This window comes from Somniosus microcephalus, unplaced genomic scaffold, assembly GCF_052327205.1.
Source record: "Somniosus microcephalus isolate GS21.2 unplaced genomic scaffold, FLI_Smic_1.0 unresolved_chr1, whole genome shotgun sequence".
Lineage (NCBI taxonomy): Eukaryota > Metazoa > Chordata > Chondrichthyes > Squaliformes > Somniosidae > Somniosus > Somniosus microcephalus.
Window position 1 is genome coordinate 64,863,579 of NW_028225179.1, and position 22,001 is coordinate 64,885,579.

General features: G+C 56.6%; 1 protein-coding gene across 1 annotated transcript in view; it reads right to left on the reverse strand.

Annotated features, from left to right (window-relative positions):
* Window positions 1–383: 383 nt before the first annotated feature.
* The window catches only part of LOC147095447 (uncharacterized), a 68,075-nt gene continuing 46,457 nt past the window's right edge, over window positions 384–22,001 (reverse strand). The window contains exons 2-9 of the mRNA XM_085973639.1: window positions 16,094–16,196; window positions 12,854–12,965; window positions 11,728–11,809; window positions 8,482–8,548; window positions 7,777–7,867; window positions 7,666–7,672; window positions 6,578–6,714; window positions 384–392 (exon numbers count right to left, since the gene is read on the reverse strand). Of these exons, the coding sequence (XP_085829765.1) occupies window positions 384–392; window positions 6,578–6,714; window positions 7,666–7,672; window positions 7,777–7,867; window positions 8,482–8,548; window positions 11,728–11,809; window positions 12,854–12,965; window positions 16,094–16,196 (608 nt within the window). The remainder of the gene's footprint in view (window positions 393–6,577; window positions 6,715–7,665; window positions 7,673–7,776; window positions 7,868–8,481; window positions 8,549–11,727; window positions 11,810–12,853; window positions 12,966–16,093; window positions 16,197–22,001) is intronic.

A 22,001-nucleotide genomic window follows, 5' to 3' on the forward strand; every position in this document is an offset into this window, starting at 1 on the left:
GCACTTTAGCATATTTTGATAAGGACGCACCAACCAAGGTGATAGCAGATGCCAGTCCTGTAGGTTTAGGCGCAGTACTAGTTCAGGACCAACAGGGACAAGAGGTGCCAATATGCTATGTAAGTCGTAGTTTAACAGACTGTGAGAGGAAATACTCTCAAACAGAGAGCGAGGCCTTAGCTCTTGTATAGGCTTGTGAGAGGCTGCATCCATATGTGTATGGCCGAAAATTTAACTTGGTAACTGACCATAAGCCATTGCAAGTGATATACGGCCCACACTCTAAACCCTGTGCCCATATAGCGAGATGGGTACTTAGATTACAGCCGTATGATTTTAAGGTGATACACATTCCAGGCAAGCAAAACATTGCAGACCCACTGTCACGATTGCTGGGTGAGACAGCGAAACAGGAGAGACATTCTCATGGCTCAGATGAATATGTGAGATTTGTAGCTGTGAGTGCGACACCAAAAGCACTCACTACTAGAGAGGTGGAGGAAGCCTCTGCTACCAGCCCAGAGCTGATTGAGGTACGGAAGGCAATCACAAACGGACATTTTGAGAACTGTAAAGCTTATGCAGCAATTGCAAACGAGCTGTGTGTAGTGGGGTACCTAGTTCTTCGGGGAACACGCATCGTGCTACCCACAGTGTTACACACACGAGCCCTGGTGTTAGCACATGAAGGACACTTGGGAATAGTTGGAACAAAGCAACATCTCAGAACCAAGGTTTGGTGGCCTGGCATGGACAAGGCAGCTGAAAAACACCGTAAAGCGTGCCACGGCTGTCAGATAGTAGCCAGACCCGACCCACCTGAACCGTTGACACCAACACCATTACCGGAGGGCCCCTGGCAGGATGTAGCTATAGATTTACTGGGACCCTTGCCATCCAACCACTCCATTCTTGTGGTAGTTGATTATTATAGTCGCTACTATGAATACGACATCATGACCTCCACAACAACAGAGAAGGTTATTGATAGTTTAGAGTCAATCTTCAGCCGTCATGGTTTGCCAATCACCTGCAAATCTGATAATGGTCCCCAATTCAGATCTGAATTATACAAAGAATACTGTGAAAACAACGGGATCAAACACCTGAAAAGGACAGCAAAATGGGCTCAGGCTAACGGAGAAGTCGAGCGCCAGAATGCATCGCTGATGAAGAGAATCAGAATTGCTCAGTCAGAAGGACTAGATTGGAAACGTGAACTTCGAAAATATGTGACTGTATACAGGAGCATTGACCATGCCACGACAGGAAAGAGCCCGGCAGAGCTGCTCTTTAAACGGATAATGAGAGGAAAGCTGCCAGACATCACAGAGTCGCGCGCAGACATGGAAGGACGTGACCGGGACGTAGAACAAAAAGGCAAGTCCAAACTGTACACAGATGAACAGCGGAGATCACAATACTCAGAGGTGGAAGTTGGTGACACGGTGCTGGTACGGCAGTGATATGCCATCAATGACTCGAAGACAAAGATTCAACTGAAGGCTTTTAATCACTAAGAACATTGCAGCATTACAGGTCTTCCCACATCGGGTTCGTCTGGTAGGAATGACTCATACAGCTTTTGAGACCTTTATATGGCAAAAGACAGGGGCGTAGCCAATACACACAATAGGAACAAAAGGGGGCGGTTCACACAATACAAGCAGGTAAAATACAAGCAGGTCTGATGAAGGCATATTTCATCACATTCACCCCTTCTACAGATTTAGTCTGTCCGGGGGTGTGATAGTCCTTCCTGAACGTTGCAACAGTACCTCGGGTTCTGACCGGGAGTCCGTGGTGCCCTCCTGGGCATACCCATGTGCTGGGGGTGTTGCAGGTTCTTCTGGGGGTGGTGGTGATGGGTCGTCGTCGTCGCTTCCTGCCGAGGCGAGGTCCTTTATGGACACGGTGTCTTCACGCCCGTCGGCATGCTTGACGTACGCGTACTGTGGGTTTGCATGGAGTAGGTGTACTGCCTCAACGATGGGATCCGTTTTGTGGCCCCTCACATGCTTCCGTAACAGGACTGTCCCTGGGGAGGAGAGCCACGAGGGTGGGGATACTCTTGAGGTTGATTTGCGGGGAAAAACAAACATCTTCTCGTGAGGAGTGGCGTTAGCAGCAGTACACAGTAGCGACCTTATCGAGTGGAGTACGTCTGGGAGGACCTCCTGCCAGCGGGAGGTGGGGAGGCCTTTAGACCTTAGTGCTAAGGTGACCGCCTTCCACACTGTCGCGTTCTCCCTCTCCACTTGCCCATTACCCCGGGGGTTATAACTAGTGGTCCGACTCATGGCTATCCCCTTTGACAGCAGGTATTGGCGCAGTTCATTGCTCATGAATGACGCCCCCCTGTCAGTGTGGATGTAGTAGGCATGCCGAACGTGCAAAACAGGTTGCCGAGGCACTTGATGACCATGGCACTGGTCATATCTGGGCAGGGGTAGGCGAATGGGAAGCGGGAGTACTCAAGAAAGTACACATTGCGGTCGGTGGAGGGGAGTGGTCCCTTGAAATTTAAGCTCAGGCGCTCGAATGGCCGTGTAGCTTTGATCAGGTGGGCTCGGTCGGGCCTGATAAAACGGGGCTTGCATTCCGCACAAGTGCAGCAGTCCCTGGTCGTAGACCGGACCTCCTCGATGGAATAGGGCAGGTTACGGGATTTTATAAAGTGGAATAGCCAGGTGACCCCCGGGTGGCAGAGGCCATTGTGGAGGCCCTGTAGCCTGTCCCCCTGGATGCTGGCACACATCCCTCGTGATAGGGCGTCGGGGGATTCGTTGAGGGCCCCCGGCCTATATATAATGTCGTACTCAAACGTGGAGAGTTCGATCCGCCACCTGAGAATTTTGTCGTTCTTGATCTTCCCCCTCTGTTTGTTGTTAAACATGAAGGCTACCGGCCGCTGGTCGGTAAGCAGGGTGAAGCGTTTGCCGGCTAGGTAGTGCCTCCAGTGCCGCACTGCCTCCACTATGGCCTGGGCCTCCTTCTCTACAGAGGAGTGCCTGATCTCGGGCCCTTGGAGGGTTCTTGAGAAAAAGGCTACGGGCCGCCCATCCTGGTTGAGGGTGGCTGCTAAAGCGAAGTCGGACGCATCGCTTTCGACCTGGAAAGGGATGTTTTCGTCCACTGCCCGCAGCGCGGCCTTCTCAATGTCATGTTTAATGCTGTTGAAGGCGGCGTGGGCCTCGGCCGTGAGCGGGAAGGACGTTGATTTCAGGAGGGGACGGGCCTTGTCGGAATAATTGGGGACCCATTGGGCGTAATAGGAGAAGAACCCCAGGCACCTTTTCAGGGCCTTGGGAGTGTTTGGTAGGGGTAGCTCCCGTAGGGGGCGCAATCGGTCGGGGTCCGGACCGATTTCCCCGTTTTCCACCACGCAGCCCAGGATACAGAGGCGCGTGGTGCTAAAGACACACTTATCCTCGTTGTAGGTGAGATTGAGTTTGAGGGCGGTTTTCAGAAATCTCGCGAGGTTCAAGTCGTGGTCTTGCTGGTCGTGGCCGCAGATGGTGACGTTGTCTAGGTATGGGTAGGTGGCTGTTAACTGGTTCTCATCGACCATGCGGTCCATCTCCCGCTGGAAGACCGAGACCCCGTTCGTTACCCCAAAGGGGACTCTGAGGAAGTGGTAGAGACGTCCGTTCGCATCGAAGGCGGTGTATGGATGGTCTTCCAGCCTAATGGGGAGCTGGTGGTATGCCGATTTTATGTCGATGGTGGAAAACACCCGGTATTGCGCGATTTGGTTAACCATATCCGCTATGCGGGGCAGAGGGTAGGCATCTAGCTGGGTGTATAGATTAACCGTCTGGCTATAATCTATCACCATCCGCTTCTTTTCGCTACCCTTAACTACTACTACCTGGGCGCGCCACGGGCTGGTACTGCATTCGATGATACCCTCCCGCTTGAGTCTTTCTACTTCCGACGCAATGAACCGTCTGTCCTCCCAGCTGTACCGCCTACTCTTGGTCGCTATGGGTCGACAGTTGGGTGCGAGGTTGGCGAACAGAGAGGGCGGCTTGACCTTCAGGGTAGCCAGACCGCACACTGTGAGGGGCGGCTGGGACCCACCGTAGGTAAGCGTGATACTTTGGTGGTGGCACTGGAAGTCCAGACGCAAGATCACGCTCACACAGAGATCTGGCATTATCAATAGTTTAAAATCTCTGCAATCATTGCCTTTTACCGACAACATAACCGCGCAGAAACCTGTAATTTTTGAGGTATGAGTCTTATCGGCCATGGCGATTTTGCCCTGTGTGGGGACTATAGTTAGTGAAAGTCGTTTTACCAGGCTAGGATGAATAAAGCTTTCGGTGCTCTCGCAGTCAATCAAGCATTTAACCTTGTTCCCGTTTACCTCTATGTCCATCATCGATTTAGACAACGGATGCGGCCTGGATTGATCCACTGTGATCGAGGCCACCAGTGGGTCCTGGAGGTCCGTGTAGTCGGGGCAAGATAGTGGACTCCATGAGGGTGGACAAGATGGCTTCCAAGATGGCCGCTCCCACGGCGCGCACGCGGCGGTGGTGGAGTTGGAGGCGGGGTTCCCTCTGCAGACTTTGCTGAAATGTCCTTTCTTCCCGCATTTAAAACAGGTGGTGCCCTTCGCTGGGCACAGATGCCTGGAGTGTTTGTCCTGACCGCAGAAGTAGCATTTCGGGCCCCGATGCATCGCGGCAGTAGTGGGGCTCCTGGGTGGAGGCTGGGGCTCCGATGGTGCTGGGCTGGCCTGAGACCTGGGAGGTGAAGATGGCTTCCAAGATGGCGGCCCCCACGGCGCGCACGAGGCGGAGTGGGCCGCGTGGCCTGGGGAACAGGATTCAGAGTTCTTCTGGGCCATATCCAGCGATCGCGCTATATCTATAGCCTGTTTTAAGTCCAGTCCCTCCTTTTCAAACAGTTTCTGCCGAATATAATTTGAACTGAGGCCCGCAATAAGGGAGTCTCGAATCAGCTCCTCCGTGTACACGATGGCAGACATGGCCTTACAGTTACAGTCTCTGCCCAGTACTTTTAGGCTTAGTATAAAGTCCTCTAGTGACTCACCATGCCGCTGCATGCGAGTAGTCAGAAGATGCCTGGCGTACACCTTGTTTATTGGCCGCACGTAGTGGGCCTTCAGAATGGTGCAGGCATCCCCGTAGCTGGTGGCATCGTGGATGAGAGGGTAGACCCGATGGCTCACCCAGTTTCACAGGATTCCCAGTTTCATGTCTCCGGTAGCGGTTCCGGCTGCTATGGTGGTGGATGAGTTTGCAATGAAAAATTCGAAGCATTGGAACCAGTGTCTGAACTGTGTGGCTGCGTCTGAGGCATGGGGGTCCAGATCCAAGCGCTCTGGTTTCAGGAGTCGATCCATCTTGGTGTTTTAGTGATTAAAATTGATATGTCATCAATGACTCAAAGACAAGGATTCAACTGAAGGCTTTTAATCACTAAGAACATTGCAGCATTACAGGTCTTCCCACATCGGGTTCGTCTGGTAGGAATGACTCATACAGCTTTTGAGACCTTTATATGGCAAAAGACAGGGGCGTAGCCAATACACACAATAGGAACAAAAGGGTGTGGTTCACACAATACAAGCAGGTAAAACACATGGGCTGATGAAGGCATATATTTCATCACAGGCAGGACAAAGTGGACAAGTTCACCACTCCTTTTAATGCCACACCACACAAAGTTTTGAGTAAAACAGGGAGTGAAGTAATAGTGGAATCTCCAGAAGGAGCACGCTACTCGAGAAACACTACGTTTGTGAAGAAATGCAGAACCAATGGACCAAAGGAGACACTCCATGAGCAGGAGGAAACACAAGGGATTGAGGACAGTATAGTAGACCCTGACACACATACCACTGTGACACAGGCAATACCCACTGACATCAACATGTCAGACATACCCAATACAGCCAGACCTCAAAGGGTTAAAAGAAAACCCCAAAGACTGTCCGATTATATCACAACATAAACTGTGCAAGAACTGCATGGGTGATGTTAAATGTTTAAATGTGGGAATTATTTAGTTGTGTGGTAAGACACAAGTTTGTAAAAAGTTTATAAATCAAATAAGTTATGCAGTGTTATTGTAAGCAACTGTTTGTAAACTGCAAGTTTGTTTCCAAGGAAAAGGGGGATGTCGTGTATTGATTGCGAGTTTGACACCAGTCAATACGGTAATGTAATGTGTGAGTTTAACACCAGTCAATACGGTAATGTAATGTGCATTGCATTATGGGAATTACCCGGGAAAGCTGCAGTACTGCTCGACTGACAGTGCAGGGCTCCCTCAGTACTGCTTGACTGACAGGGCGGCGCTCCTTCAGTACTGCCCCTTCGACAGGGCAGTGCTCCCTTAGTACTGACAATCCGACAGTGCAGCGCTCCCTCATTACTGCCCCTCCGACAGTACAGCACTCCCTCATTACCGACACTCCGACAGTGCAGGGCTGCCTTAATACAGGCCATCCGACAGTGCAGCGCTCCCTCAGTATTGCCCCTCTGAGAGTGCGGTGCTCCCTCAGTAATGTCCCTCCGACAGTGCAGCGCTCCCTCAGTACTGCCCCTCCTAGAGTGCAGTGCTCCCTGAGTACTGCCCCTCCGACAGTGCAGCGCTCCCTCAGTACTGATCCTCCGACAGTCCGGCGCTCCCTGAGTACTGCCCCTCCGACAATGCGGCGCTCCCTCAGTACTGCCCCTCCAAAAGTGCAGCACTCCCTCACTACTGCCCTCCGACAGTGTAGTGCTCCCTCAGTACTGCCCATCCGACAGTGAGGCCTTCCTTCAGTACTGCCCCTCCGACAATGCAGCACTCCCTCAGTACTGACCGTCCGACAGTACAGGGCTCCCTCAATACTGCACTTCCAAAAGTGCGGTGCTCCCGCTGTACTGCCCCTCTGACAGTGCAGCGATCCCTCAGTACTGCCCCTGCGACAGTGCAGCGCTCCCTCGGTACCGCCCCTCCGACAGTGCAGCGATCACTCAGTACTGCCACTGCGACAGTACAGCACTCCCTCAGTACCGACACTCCGACAGTGCAGGGCTCCCTCAGTACTGCCCCTCCGACAGTGCGGCACTCCCTCAGTACCACCACTCCGACAGTGCAGCGCTCCCTCATTACTGCCCCTCCGACAGTGCAGCACTCCCACAGTAATGTCCCTCCGACAGTGCAGCACTCCCTCATTACCGACCCTCCGACAGTGCAGGGCTGCCTTAATACAGCCCCTCCGACAGTGGAGCGCTCCCTCAGTACTGCCCCTTCAAAAGTGCAGTGCTCCCTCAGTGCTGCCCCTCCGACAGTGCGGCGTTTCCTCAGTACTGCCCCTCTGACACTGCGGCGCTCCCTCAGTACTGCCCCTCTGAAAGTGCAGCACTCCCTCAGTATTGCCCCTCCGACAGTGCAGTGCTCCCTCAGTCATGCCCCTCCGACAGTGCAGCGCTCCCTCAGTACTGCTCCTCTGACAGTGCGGCGTTCCTTCAGTACTGCCCTTCCGACAGTGCAGCACTCCCTCAGTACCTATCCTCCGACAGTACAGCGTTCCCTCAGTAGTGACCCTCAGACAGTGCGGCGCTCACTCAGTACTGCCCCTCCAACAGTATAGTGCTCCTTCAGCACTGCACTTCCGACAGTGCGGTGCTCCCGCTGTACTGCCCCTCTGACAGTACAGCGCTCCCTCAGTACTAACCCTCCGACAGTGCAGCGATCCCTCAGTACTGGCGCTCCGACAGTGTAGCGCTCCCTCAGTACTGCCCCTCTGACAGTGTAGCGCTCCCTCAGTACTGCCCCTCCGACAGTGTAGCGCTCCCTCAGTACTGCCCCTCCGACAGTGTAGCGCTCCCTCAGCACTGCACTTCGGACAGTGCGGTGTTCCCGCTGTACTGCCCCTCTGACAGGACAGCGCTCCCTCAGTACTGCCCCTCTGACAGTGCGGCGCCCCTCAGTACTGCCCTTCCGACAGAGCAGCGCTCCCTCAGTACTGCAACTCCGACAGGGCGGCGCTCCCACAGTAATGCCCCACTGACAGTGCAGAGCTACCTCAGTATTGACCATCTGACAGTGCAGCGTTCCCTCAGTACTGCCCCTCTGACAGTACAGCGTTCCCTCAGTAGTGACCCTCTCACAGTGTGGCGCTCCCTCAGACAGTGTGGCGCTCCCTTAGTACTGCCCCTCTGACAGTGCAGCGCTCCCTCTGTGCTGCACTTCCGATAGTGCGGTGCTCCCGTTGTACTGCCCCTCCGACAGTGCAGCACTCCCTCAGTACCGACACTCCGACAGTGCAAGGGCTCCCTCATTACTGCCACTCTAACAGTGCGGCGCTCCCTTAGTACAGTCCCTCCGACAGTAAGGTGTTCACTCAATAATGCCGCTCCGACACAGAAGCGCTCCCTCATTTCAGCCCCTCTGACATTGCGGCGCTCCCTCAGTACTGACCACCCAACAGTTTTAAGCTCCCTCAGTACTGACCCTCCCACAGTGCGGCGCTCCCTCAGTACTGACACTCCGACAGTGCGGCGCTCCCTCAGTACTGCCCCTCTTACAGTGCAGCACTCCCTCAGTACTGACCCTCCAACAGAATAGCTCTCCCATTATTGACATTCCAACAGTGCAGCATTCCTTCAGAACTGCCCCTCTGACAGGGCAGTGCTCCCTTAGTACTGACAATCCGATAGTGCAGCGCTCCCTCAGTACTGACCCTCTGACAGTGCGCGCACCCTCAGTACAGCCCTCCGACAGTGTGACGCTCCCTCAGTACTGCCCCTCTGACAGGGTGGCACTAACTCAGTACCTACCCTCCGACAGTGTTGCTTTCCCTCAGTACTGCCCCTCTGACAGTACAGCGCTCCCTCAGTACCTACCCTCCGACAGTGCAGCGCTCCCTCAGTACTGACCCTCTGACAGCGCCGCGTTCCCTCAGTACTGACCTTCTGACAGTGCGGTGCCCCTCAGTACTGCCCCTCCAACAGTGCGGCGCTCCCACAGTACGGCCCCTCTGAGAGTGCAACGCTCCCTCAGTACAGCCCTCCAGCAGTGCAGCATTCACTCAGTACTGCCGATCTGACAGTGCAGCGCTCCCTCAGTTCAGCCCCTCCGACAGTGCGGTGCTCCCTCAGTAGTGCCCCTCCGACAGTGCAGTGCTGCATCAATACTGCCTCTCTAAAGTGCAGTGCTCCCTCAGTACTAACCCTCCGACAGTGCAGCGCTCCCTCAGTTCTGCCCCTCCGACAGGGCAGCGCTCCCTCAGTACTGACCCTCCCACAGTGCAGCGCTCCCTTAGAGCTGTCCCCCCTACAGGGCAGCGCTCCCTCAGTACTGACTGTCCGACAGTGCAGTGCTCCCACAGTACTGTCACTCTGACATTGCAGCGCTCCCTCAGTTCTGCCCCTCTGACAGGGCAGCGCTCCCTCCGTACTGACCCTCCCACAGTGCAGCGCTCCCTTAGAGCTGTCCCCCCTACAGTGCAGCGCACCCTCAGTACTGCACCTCCGACAGTGGGGCGCTCCATCAGTTCTGTCCCTCCGACAGTGTAGTGCTCCCTAAGTACTGTCCCTCTGACAGGGCTGTGCTGGTGCAGTACTGAGCCTCCGAAAGTGCAGTGCTTCCTCAGTACTGCCCCGACAACAGTGCAGCGCTCCCCCAATACTGCACCTCTGACAGGGCAGCGCTCCCTCAGTCCTGTCCCTCCGACAGTGCAGCACTCCCTCAGTACTGACCCAGCAACAGTGTATCGCCCCCTCAGTACTGACCATCTGAACGTGCAGGACTCCCACAGTACTGCCGCTCCGACAGGGCAGCACTCCCTCAGTACTGCCCTCCGACAGTGCAGCGCTCCCTCAGTACCGCCCCTCCGACAGTGCAGCGCTCCCTCAGTACTGCCCCTCCGACAGTGCAGTGCTCCCTCGGTACTGTCCCTCTGAATGTGCAGCGCTCCCTCAATACTGACCTTCCGACAGTGCAGTGCTCACTCAGTACTGCCTCTCCGAAAGTGTGGCGATCTCTCAGTACTGTCCCTCCGACAGTGCGGTGCTCCCCTAGTACTGCCAGTCCGATAGTGCAGCATTCCCTCAGTACCGACCCTCCGACAGTGCAGGGCTCCTTCAGTACAGCCCCTCCGACAGTGCAGTGCTCCCTCAGCTCTGTCCCTCTGACAGTGCAGCGCTCCCTCAATACTGACCTTCCGACAGTGCAGTGCTCCCTCAGTACTGCCCCTCTGACAGTGCGGAGCTCCCTCAGTACTGACCATCCGACAGTGCAGCATTCCCTCAGTACTGAACCTCCGACAGTGCAGTACTCCTTCAGTTTTGTCCCTCCAACAGTGCACTGCTCCCTCATTACTGCCCCTCTGATGGTGCAGCTCTCAATCAGTACTGCCCCTCTGAAAGCGCAGTGCTCCCTCAGTACTAACCCACTGACAGTGCAGCTCTCCGTCATTACTGCCCCTCCGAAAGCGCAGCGCTCCCTCAGTACAGCCCCTCCGACAGTGCAGCTCCCCCTCAGTACGGTCACTTCGACAGTGCAGTGCTCCCTCAGTACTGCCCCTCCGACAGTGTAGCGCTCCTTCAGTGCTGCCCCTCTGACAGTGCAGCGGTCCCACTGTAATGCCCCTCTGACAGGACAGTGCTCCCTCATTACTGATCTTCCGACAGTGCAGTGCTCCCTCTGTACTGCCCATCTGACAGGGCAGTGCTCCTTCAGTACTGCCCCTCCGACATTGCGGCGCTCCCTCAGTACTGATCTTCTGACAGTGCAGTGTTCCCTCAGTACTGCTCGACTGACAGCGCAGCGCTCCCTCAGTACTGCCCCTCCGACAGGGCAGTGCTCCCTTAGTACCGACAATCCGACAGTTCAGCGTTCCCTCAGTAGTGATCCTCTGACAGTGTGGCGCTCCCTCAGGCAGTGTGGCGCTCCCTCAGTACTGCCCCTCTGACAGTGCAGCACTCCCTCTGTGCTGCACTTCCGACAGTGCGGTGCTCCCGTTGTACTGCCCCTCCGACAGTGCAGAACTCCCTCAGTACCGACACTCCGACAGTGAAATGGCTCCTTCATTACTGCCGCTCTGACAGTGCGGCACTCCATTAGTACAGCCCCTCTGACAGTAAGGTGTTCACTCAGTAATGCCGCTCCGACACTGAAGCGCTCCCTCAGTTCAGCCACTCCGACATTGCGGCACTCCCTCAGTACTGATCTTCCAACAGTGCAGTGCTCCCTCAGTACTGCCCATCTGACAGGGCAGCGCTCCCTCAGTACTGAGACTCCGACAGTGCAGCGCTCTCTCAGTATTGCTCCACCGCCAGTGCAGCGCTCCCTCAGTACTGCCCCACCAGCAGTGCAGCACTCCCTCAGTACCGACTCTCCGACAGTGCAGCTCTCGCTCAGTACTGATCCTCCGACAGTGCAGCGCTCCCTCAGTACTGACCCTCCGACAGTGCGTCGTTCACTCAGTACTTTCCCCCCCTACAGTGCAGCGCTCCCTCAATACTGCACCTCCGACAGTGCGGCGTTCCATCAGTTCTGTCCCTCCGACAGTGTAGTGCTCCTTCAGTACTACCCCTCTGACAGTGCCGCGTTCCCTCATTACTGACACTCTGACAGTGTCGCGTACCCTCATTGCTGACACTGACAGTGCGGCGCCCCTCAGTACTGCCCCTCCGCCAGTGCGGCATTCACTCAGTACTGCCGCTCTGACAGTGCAGCGCTCCCTCAGTTCAGCACCTCCAACAGTGCAGCGCTCCCTCAGTAATGACCCTCCGACAGTGCGGTGCTCCCTCAGTAGTGCCCCTCCGACAGTGCAGCGCTCCATCAGTACTGCCCCTCCGACAGTGCGGCGCTAACTCAGTACCTACACTCCGACAGTGCAGCTTTCCCTCAGTACTGCCCCTCTGTCAGTACAGTGCTCCCTCAGTACTGACACTCTGACAGTGCAGCGCTCCCTCAGTACTGACCCTCCGACAGTGTCGCGTTCCCTCATTACTGATAATCTGACAGTGCGGCGCCCCTCAGGACTGCCCCTCCGACAGTGCGGCATTCACTCAGTACTGCCGCTCTGACAGTGCAGCGCTCCCTCAGTTCAGTCCCTCCGACAGTGCGGTTCTCCCTCAGTAGTGCCCCTCCGACAGTGCAACGCTCCATCAGTACTGCCTCTCTAAAGTGCAGTGCTCCCACAGGACTGCCCCTCTGACAGTGCAGTGCTCCCTCAGTACTGAGTGTCCGACAGTGCGGTGATCCCTCAGTACTGACCCTCCGACAGTGCAGCGCTCCCTCAGTACTGACTGTCCGACAGTGCAGCGCTCCCTCAGTACTGACTGTCCGACAGTGCAGCGCTCCCACAGTACTGTTTCTCTGACATTGTAGCGCTCCCTCAGTTCTGCCCCTCTGACAGTGCAGTGCTCCATTAGTGCTGTCCCCCCAACAGTGCAGCGCACCCTCAGTACTGCACCTCCGACAGTGGGGCGCTCCATCAGTTCTGTTCCTCCGACAGTGTAGTGCTCCCTAAGTACTGTCCCTCTGACAGGGCTGTGCTGATGCAGTACTGAGCCTCCGAAAGTGCAGTGCTTCCTCAGTACTGCCCCTACGACAGTGCGGCGCTCCCGCAGTACTGCCTATCTAACAGGGCAGCGCTCCCTCAGTCCTGTCCCTCTGAAAGTGCAGCACTCCCTCAGTACTGACGCTGTGACAGCGCGGCGCTCCCTCAGTACTGCCCTCCGACAGTGCAGCGCTCCCTCAGTACCGCCCCTCCGACAGTGCAGCGTTCCCTCAGTCCTGTCCCTCCCACAGTGCAGTGCTCCCTCAGTACTGCTGCTCCGACAGTGCAGTGGTCCCTCAATACTGCCCTTCCGACAGTGCGGCACTCCCTCAGTAATGCCCCTCCGACAGTACAGCACTCCCTCAGTAATGCCCCTCCGACAGTACAGCACTCCCTCAGTACTGCCCCTCCAACAGTGCAGCGCTCCCTCAGTACTGCCCCGCTGACATTGCGGCGCTCCCTCAGTACTGCCACCCCACAGTGCGGCGTTCACTCAGTAATGTCCCTCCGACAATGCAGTGCTCCCTCAGTACTGCCCCTCCGAAAGTGCAGCACTCCCTCATTACTGACCCTGTGACAGTGATGTGCTCCCAATTTACTGCCTCTCTGACAGTGTAGCGCTCCCTCAGTACTGAACTTCTGACAGTGCAGCGCTCCCTCAGTACTGACCCTCCGACAGTGCAGTGCTCCCTCAGTAGTGCCCACCCACAGCGCGGTGCTCCATCAGTAATCCCCTCCGACAGTGCAGTGCTCCCTCACTACGGACCATCCGACAGTATAGCTCTCCCAGTACTGACATTCCGACAGTGCAGCTCTCCCTCAGTATTGCCACTCCGACAGTGTGGCGCTCCCTCAGTGCTGCCCCTCCGACGGTGCAGCTCTCACTCAGTACTGCCCCTCCGACAGTGCTGCGCTCCCTCAGTACTGCCCCTCCGACAGTGCAGCTCTCCCTCAGTACTGCCCCTCCGACAGTGCAGCTCTCCCTCAGTACTGCCCCTCTGACAGTGCAGCTCTCCCTCATTACTGCCCATCCAACAGTGCAACGCTCCTTCAGTACTGCATCTCCGACAGTGCAGTGCTCCCTCAGTACTGCCACCCCACAGTGCGGCGTTCACTCAGTAATGCCCCTCCGACAATGCAGCGCTCCCTCAGTACTGCCCCTCCGAAAGTGCAGCACTCTCTCAGTACTGACCCTGTGACAGTGCTGCGCCCCCTCAGTACTGCCCCTCCGACAGTGTTGTGCTCCCAAATTACTGCCCCTCTGACAGTGTAGCGCTCCCTCAGTACTGACCTTCTGACAGGGCAGCGATCCTTCAGGACGGCCTGTCTGACAGTGCAGTGCTCCCTCCGTACTGACCCTCCGACAGTGCTGCGCTCTCACAGTACTGCCCCTCCGACACTGCAGCGCATCCTCAATACAGCCCCTCCGACAGTGCGACGCTCCCTCAGTACAGCACCTCCGACAGTGCGGTGCTCCATCATTACTGCCCCTCCGACAGTGCAGTGCTCCCTCAGTACTGACCCTCCGGCAGTGTAGTTCCCCTCAGTACTGCCCCTCTGACAGTGCAGCGCTGCCTCAGTACTGACCCTCTGACAGCGCACTGCTCCCTCAGTACTGACCCACTGACAGTGCGGTGCTGCCGCAGTACTGACCCTTTGACAGTGCAGCGCTTCCTCACTACTGCCCCTCCGACAGTGCGGCGCATCCTCAATACAGCCCCTCCAACAGTGCGACGATCCCTCAGTACTTCACCTCCGACAGTGCGGTGCTCCATCATTACTGCCCCTCCGACAGTGCAGTGCTCCCTCAGTACTGACCCTCTGACAGTGTAGCTCGCCTCAGTACTGAACCTCCGACAGTGCAGCGCTCTCTCAGTAGTGCCCCTCCGACAATGTGGCGCTCCCTCTGTACTGACCCTCCGACACTGCGGCACTTGCTCAGTAAGGTACCTCCGATAGTGCAGCACTCCCTCAGTACTGCTCCTCAGTCAGTGAATGGCTCCCACAATACTGCCCCTCCGACAGTGCAGTGCTTCCTCAGTACTGCCCCTCCAACCGTGCAGCGCTTCCTCAGTACTGCCCCTCTGAATTTGCAGCGCTCGCTCAGTACTGATCTTTCGACAGTGCAGTGCTCACTCAGTACTGCCCCTCTGACAGTGCACCGCTCCCTCAGTACTGCCCCTCTGGCAGTGCGGCGCTCCCTCAGTACTGCCCCTCTGGCAGTGCGGCGCTCCCTCAGTACTGCCCCTCCGACAGTGCAGCGTTCCATCCATACTGACCGTGTGACAGTGCAGCCCTCCCTCAGTACTGCCCCTCCGACAGTGCAGCACTCCCTCAGTACTGACCCTGTGACAGCGCGGCGATCCCTCAGTTCAACCCTTCCAACAGTACGACGCTCTCTCTGTACTACCCCATCGACAGCGCAGCGCACCCTCTGTACTGCCACTCCAACAGTGCAGTGCTCCATCAGTACTGCCCCTCCGACAGTGCAGCAGTCCCTCAGTACTGCCTCTCCGACAGTGCAGCGCTCCCTCAGCACTGCCCCTCCGACAGTGCAGCGCTCCCTCAGTACTGACCCTATGAGAGTGCAGCGCTCCCTCAGTACTGACCCTATGACAGTGCAGTGCTCCCTCAGTCGTGCCCACCCACAGTGCGGCGCTCCCTCAGTGCTGCCCCTCCGCCATTGCAGCGCTCCCTCAGTACTGACCCTCCGACAGTGCAGCGTTTCCTCAGTACTGACCCACCGGCAGTGCAGCGTTCCCACAGTACTGTCCCTCCGACAGTGCAGCACTCCCACAGTACTGCTCCTCTGATGTAGCAGCACTCCCTTAGTACTGCCCCTCCGACAGTACAGGGTTCCCTCAGTATTGCCCATCTGTCAGTGCAGCTCTCCCTCAGTACCACCCCTCCGACATTGCAGCGCTCCCTCAGCACTGCCCCTCCGACATTGGAGGGCTCCTTCAGTATTACCCCAGCGACAGTGCAGCGCTCCCTCAGTACTGCCCCTCCAAGAGTGCAGCACTCCCTCAGAACCGGCCCTCCGACAGTGCAGGGCTCCGTCAGTACTGCTCCTCCGACAGTGCTGCGCTCCCTCAGTACTGCGCCTCCGACAGTGGAGCTCTCCCGCAGTACTGCCCCCCGACACTGCAGCGCTCCCTCAGTACAGCCCCTCAGACAGGGCAGCGCTCCCTCAGTACAGCCCCACCGACAGTGCAGCGCTCCCTCAGTACTAACCCTCCGACAGTGCAGCGCTCCTTCAGTACTGCACCTCCGACAGTGCAGCACTCCCTCAGTACCGAGACTCCAACAGTGCAGGGCTCCCTCAGTATTGCCCCAACGAGAGTGCAGAGCTCCCTCAGTACTGCCCCGGCAACAGTGCAGCACTCCCTCAGTACCGACCCTCCGACAGTGCAGGGTTCCCTCAGTACTGCCCCTCCGACAGTGCAGTGCTCCCTCAGTACTGCCCCTCTGACAGTGCAGCGCTCCCTCAGTACTGTACCTGCGACAGTGCAGTGCTCCCTCAGCACTGCCCCTCTGACAATGCACTGCTCCCACAGTACTGCCCCTTCGACAGTGCGGCTCTCCCTCAGTACTGACCCTCCGACAGTGCGGCACTCCCTCAGGACTGACCCTCCGACAGTGCAGTGCTCCCTCAGTACTGCCCCTCTGACAGTGCGCCGTTCCACCAGTACTGTCACTCCGACAGTGCAGCACTCCCTCCGTACCGCTCCTCTGACATAGCAGCGATCCTTAGTACTGTCCCTCCGATAGTACAAGGTTCCCTCAGTACTGCCCCTCCGACGGTGCAGCTCTCACACAGCACTGCCCCTCCGACAGTGCTGCGCTCCCTCAGTACTGCCCCTCCGTCATTGTGGCCCTCCCTTAGTGATATGCCATCAATGACTCAAAGACAAGGATTCAACTGAAGGCTTTTAATCACTAAGAACATAGCAGCATAGCAGGTCTTCCCACATTGGGTTCGTCTGGTCGTGAATGACTCATACAGCTCCTGAGACCTTTATATGGCAAAAGACAGGGGCGTAGCCAATACACACAATAGGAACAAAAGGGTGTGGTTCACACAATACAAGCAGGTGAAACACATGGGCTGATGAAGGCATATTTCATCACATTCACCCCTTCTACAGATTTAGTCTGTCCGGGGGTGTGATAGTCCTTCCTGAACGTTGCAACAGTACCTCGGGTTCCGACCGGGAGTCCGTGGTGCCCTCCTGGGCATACCCATGTGCTGGGGGTGTTGCAGGTTCTTCTGGGGGTGGTGGTGATGGGTCGTCGTCGTCGCTTCCTGCCAAGGCGAGGTCCTTTATGGACACGGTGTCTTCACGCCCATCGGCGTGCTTGACGTACGCGTACTGTGGGTTTGCGTGGAGTAGGTGTACTGCCTCCACGAGGGGATCCATTTTGTGGCCCCTCACATGCTTCCGTAACAGGACTGTCCCTGGGGTGGAGAGCCACGAGGGTGGGGATACTCCTGAGGTTGATTTGCGGGGAAAAACAAACATCTTCTCGTGAGGAGTGGCGTTAGCAGCAGTACACAGTAGCGACCTTATCGAGTGGAGTACGTCTGGGAGGACCTGCTGCCAGCGGGAGGTGGGGAGGCCTTTAGATCTTAGTGCTAAGGTGACCGCCTTCCACACTGTCGCGTTCTCCCTCTCCACTTGCCCATTACCCCGGGGGTTATAACTAGTGGTCCGACTCGTGGCTATCCCCTTCGACAGCAGGTATTGGTGCAATTCAACGCTCATGAACGACGCCCCCCTGTCAGTGTGGATGTAGTTAGGCATGCCGAACGTGCAAAACAGGTTGCCGAGGCACTTGATGACCGTGGCACTGGTCATATCTGGGCAGGGGTAGGCGAATGGGAAGCGGGAGTACTCATCCACAATGTTGAGAAAGTACACATTGCGGTCGGTGGAGGGGAGTGGTCCCTTGAAATCTAAGCTCAGGCGCTCAAATGGCCGTGTAGCTTTGATCAGGTGGGCTCGGTCGGGTCTGAAAAAACGGGGCTTGCATTCCGCACAGGTGCGGCAGTCCCTGGTCATAGACCGGACCTCCTCGATGGAATAGGGCAGGTTACGGGATTTTATAAAGTGGAATAGCCGGGTGACCCCCGGGTGGCAGAGGCCATTGTGGAGGCCCTGTAGCCTGTCCCCCTGGATGCTGGCACACATCCCTCGTGATAGGGCGTCGGGGGATTCATTGAGGGCCCCCGGCCTATATATTATGTCGTAGTCAAACGTGGAGAGTTCGATCCGCCACCTGAGAATTTTGTCATTCTTGATCTTCCCCCTCTGTTTGTTGTTAAACATGAAGGCTACCGACCGCTGGTTGGTAAGCAGGGTGAAGCGTTGGCTGGCTAGGTAGTGCCTCCAGTGCCGCACTGCCTCCACTATGGCCTGGGCCTCCTTCTCTACTGAGGAGTGCCTGATCTCGGGCCCTTGGAGGGTTCTTGAGAAAAAGGCTACGGGCCGCCCATCCTGGTTGAGGGTGGCTGCTAAGGCGAAGTCAGACGCATCGCTTTCGACCTGGAAAGGGATGTTTTCGTCCACTGCCCACAGCGCGGCCTTCTCAATGTCGTGTTTAATGCTGTTGAAGGCGGCGTGGGCCTCGGCCGTGAGCGGGAAGGACGTTGATTTCAGGAGGGGACGGGCCTTGTCGGAATAATTGGGGACCCATTGGGCGTAATAGGAGAAGAACCCCAGGCACCTTTTCAGGGCCTTGGGAGTATTTGGTAGGGGTAGCTCCCGTAGGGGGCGCAATCGGTCGGGGTCCGGACCGATTTCCCCATTTTCCACCACGCAGCCCAGGATACAGAGGCGCGTGGTGCTAAAGACACACTTATCCTCGTTGTAGGTGAGATTGAGTCTGAGGGCGGTTTTCAGAAATCTCGCGAGGTTCGAGTCGTGGTCTTGCTGGTCGTGGCCGCAGATGGTGACGTTGTCTAGGTATGGGTAGGTGGCTGTTAACTGGTTCTCATCGACCATGCGGTCCATCTCCCGCTGGAAGACCGAGACCCCGTTCGTTACCCCAAAGGGGACTCTGAGGAAGTGGTAGAGACGTCCGTTCGCCTCGAAGGCGGTGTATGGACGGTCCTCCGGCCTAATGGGGAGCTGGTGGTATGCCGATTTTAGGTCGATGGTGGAAAACACCCGGTATTGCGCGATTTGGTTAACCATATCCGCTATGCGGGGCAGAGGGTAGGCGTCTAGCTGGGTGTATAGATTAACCGTCTGGCTATAATCTATCACCATCCGCTTCTTTTTGCTACCCTTAACTACTACTACTTGGGCACGCCACGGGCTGGTACTGCATTCGATGATACCCTCCCGCTTGAGTCTTTCTACTTCCGACGCAATGAACCGTCTGTCCTCCCAGCTGCACCGCCTACTCTTGGTCGCTATGGGTTGACAGTTGGGTGCGAGGTTGGCGAACAGAGAGGGCAGCTTGACCTTCAGGGTAGCCAGACTGCACACTGTGAGTGGCGGCTGGGACCCACCGTAGGTAAGCGTGATACTTTGGTGGTGGCACTGGAAGTCCAGACGCAAGATCACGCTCACACAGAGATCTGGCATTATCAATAGTTTAAAATCTCTGCAATCATTGCCTTTTACCGACAACATAACCGCGCAGAAACCTGTAATTTTTGAGGTATGAGTCTTATCGGCCATGGCGATTTTGCCCTGTGTGGGGACTATCGTCAGAGAAAGTCGTTTTACCAGGCTAGGATGAATAAAGCTTTCGGTGCTCCCGCAGTCAATCAAGCATTTAACCTTGTTCCCGATTACCTCTATGTCCATCATCGATTTAGACAACGGATGCGGCCTGGATTGATCCACTGTGATCGAGGCCACCAGTGGGTCCTGGAGGTCCGTGTAGTCGGGGCAAGATGGTGGACTCCATGAGGGTGGACAAGATGGCTTCCAAGATGGCCGCTCCCACGGCGCGCATGCGGCAGTGGTGGAATTGGAGGCGGGGTTCCCTCTGCAGACTTTGCTGAAGTGTCCTTTCTTCCCGCATTTAGAACAGGTGGTGCCCTTCGCTGGGCACAGATGCCTGGAGTGTTTGTCCTGACCGCAGAAGTAGCATTTCGGGCCCCGATGCATCGCGGCAGTAGTGGGGCTCCTGGGTGGAGGCTGGGGCTCCGATGGTGCTGGGCTGGCCTGAGACCTGGGAGGTGAAGATGGCTTCCAAGATGGCGGCCCCCACGGCGCGCACGAGGCGGAGTGGGCCGCGTGGCCTGGGGAACAGGATTCAGAGTTCCTCTGGGCCATATCCAGCGATCGCGCTATATCTATAGCCTGTTTTAAGTCCAGTCCCTCCTTTTCAAACAGTTTCTGCCGAATATAATTTGAACTGAGGCCCGCAATAAGGGAGTCTCGAATCAGCTCCTCCGTGTACACGATGGCAGACACGGCCTTACAGTTACAGTCTCTGCCCAGTACTTTTAGGTTTAGTATAAAGTCCTCTAATGACTCACCATGCCGCTGCGTGCGAGTAGTCAGAAGATGCCTGGCGTACACCTCGTTTATTGGCCGCACGTAGTGGGCCTTCAGAATGGTGCAGGCATCCCCGTAGCTGGTGGCATCTTGGATGAGAGGGGAGACCCGATGGCTCACCCAGTTTCGCAGGATTCCCAGTTTCATGTCTCCGGTGGCGGTTTCGGCTGCGGCTATGGCAGTGGATGAGTTTGCAATGAAAAATTCGAAGCATTGGAACCAGTGTCTGAACTGTGTGGCTGCGTCTGCGGCATGGGGATCCAGATCCAAGCGCTCTGGTTTCAGGAGTCGATCCATCTTGGTGTTTTAGTGATTAAAATTGATATGCCATCAATGACTCAAAGACAAGGATTCAACTGAAGGCTTTTAATCACTAAGAACATGGCAGCATAGCAGGTCTTCCCACATCGGGATCGTCTGGTAGTGAATGACTCATACAGCTCCTGAGACCTTTATATGGCAAAAGACAGGGGCGTAGCCAATACACACAATAGGAACAAAAGGGTGTGGTTCACACAATACAAGCAGGCAAAATACAAGCAGGTCTGATGAAGGCATATTTCATCACACTCAGTACCACCCCTCCGGCAGTGCAGCACACCCTCAGTACCAAGACTCCGACAGTGCAGTGCTCCCTCAGTACTGACCCTCCGGCAGTGTAGTTCCCCTCAGTACTGCCCCTCTGACAGTGCAGCGCTCCCTCAGTACTGACCCTCTGACAGCGCACTGCTCCCGCAGTACTGACCCTTTGACAGTGCAGCGCTCCCTCACTACTGCCCCTCCGACAGTGCGGCGCATCCTCAATACAGCCCCTCCGACAGCGCGACGACCCCTCAGTACTTCTCCTCCGACAGTGCGGTGCTCCATCATTACTGCCCCTCCGACAGTGCAGTGCTACCTCAGTACTGAACCTCCGACAGTGCAGCGCTCTCTCAGTAGTGCCCCTCCGACAATGTGGCGCTCCCTCTGTACTGACCCTCTGACACTGCGGCGCTTGCTCAGTAAGTTACATCCGACAGTGCAGCACTCCCTCAGTACTGCTCCTCAGTCAGTGAAGGGCTCCCACAATACTGCCCCTCCGACAGTGCAGTGCTCACTCAGTACTGCCCCTACAACAGTGCACCGCTCCCTCAGTACTGCTGCTCCGACAGTGTAGTGCTCCCTCAGTACTGCCCCTCCGACAGTGCAGTGCTCCCTCAGTACTGCCCCTCTGGCAGTGCGGCCCTCCCTCAGTTCTGCCCCTCCGACAGTGCAGCATTCCCTCAGTACTGACCCTGTGACAGTGCGGCGATCCCTCAGTACACCCTTCCGACAGTGTGGCGCTCCCTCTGTACTACCCCATCGACAGTGCAGTGCACCCTCTGTACTGCCACTCCAAGAGTGCAGCGCACCCTCTGTACTGCCCCTCCAACAGTGCAGCATTCCCTCAGTACTGCCTCTCCGACAGTGCAGCGCTCCCTCAGTACTGCCTCTCCGACAGTGCAGCGCTCCCTCAGTACTGCCTCTCCGACTTTGCAGCGCTCCCTCAGTACTGCCCCTCCGACATTGCAGGGCTCCTTCAATATTGCCCCAGCGACAGTGCAGCGCTCCCTCAGTACTGCCCCTCCAAGAGTGCAGCACTCCCTCAGAACCGACCCTCCGACGATGCAGGGTTCCGTCAGTACTGCTCCTCTGACAGTGCTGCGCTCCCTCAGTACTGCGCCTCCGACAGTGCAGCTCTCCCTCAGTACTGCCCCCCGACACTGCAGCGCTCCCTCAGTACAGCCCCTCAGACAGGGCAGCGCTCCCTCAGTACAGCCCCACCGACAGTGCAGCGCTCCATCAGTACTAACCCTTCGACAGTGCAGCGCTCCTTCAGTACTGCACCTCCGACAGTGCAGCACTCCCTCAGTACCGAGACTCCAACAGTGCAGGGCTCCCTCAGTATTGCCTCAACGACAGTGCAG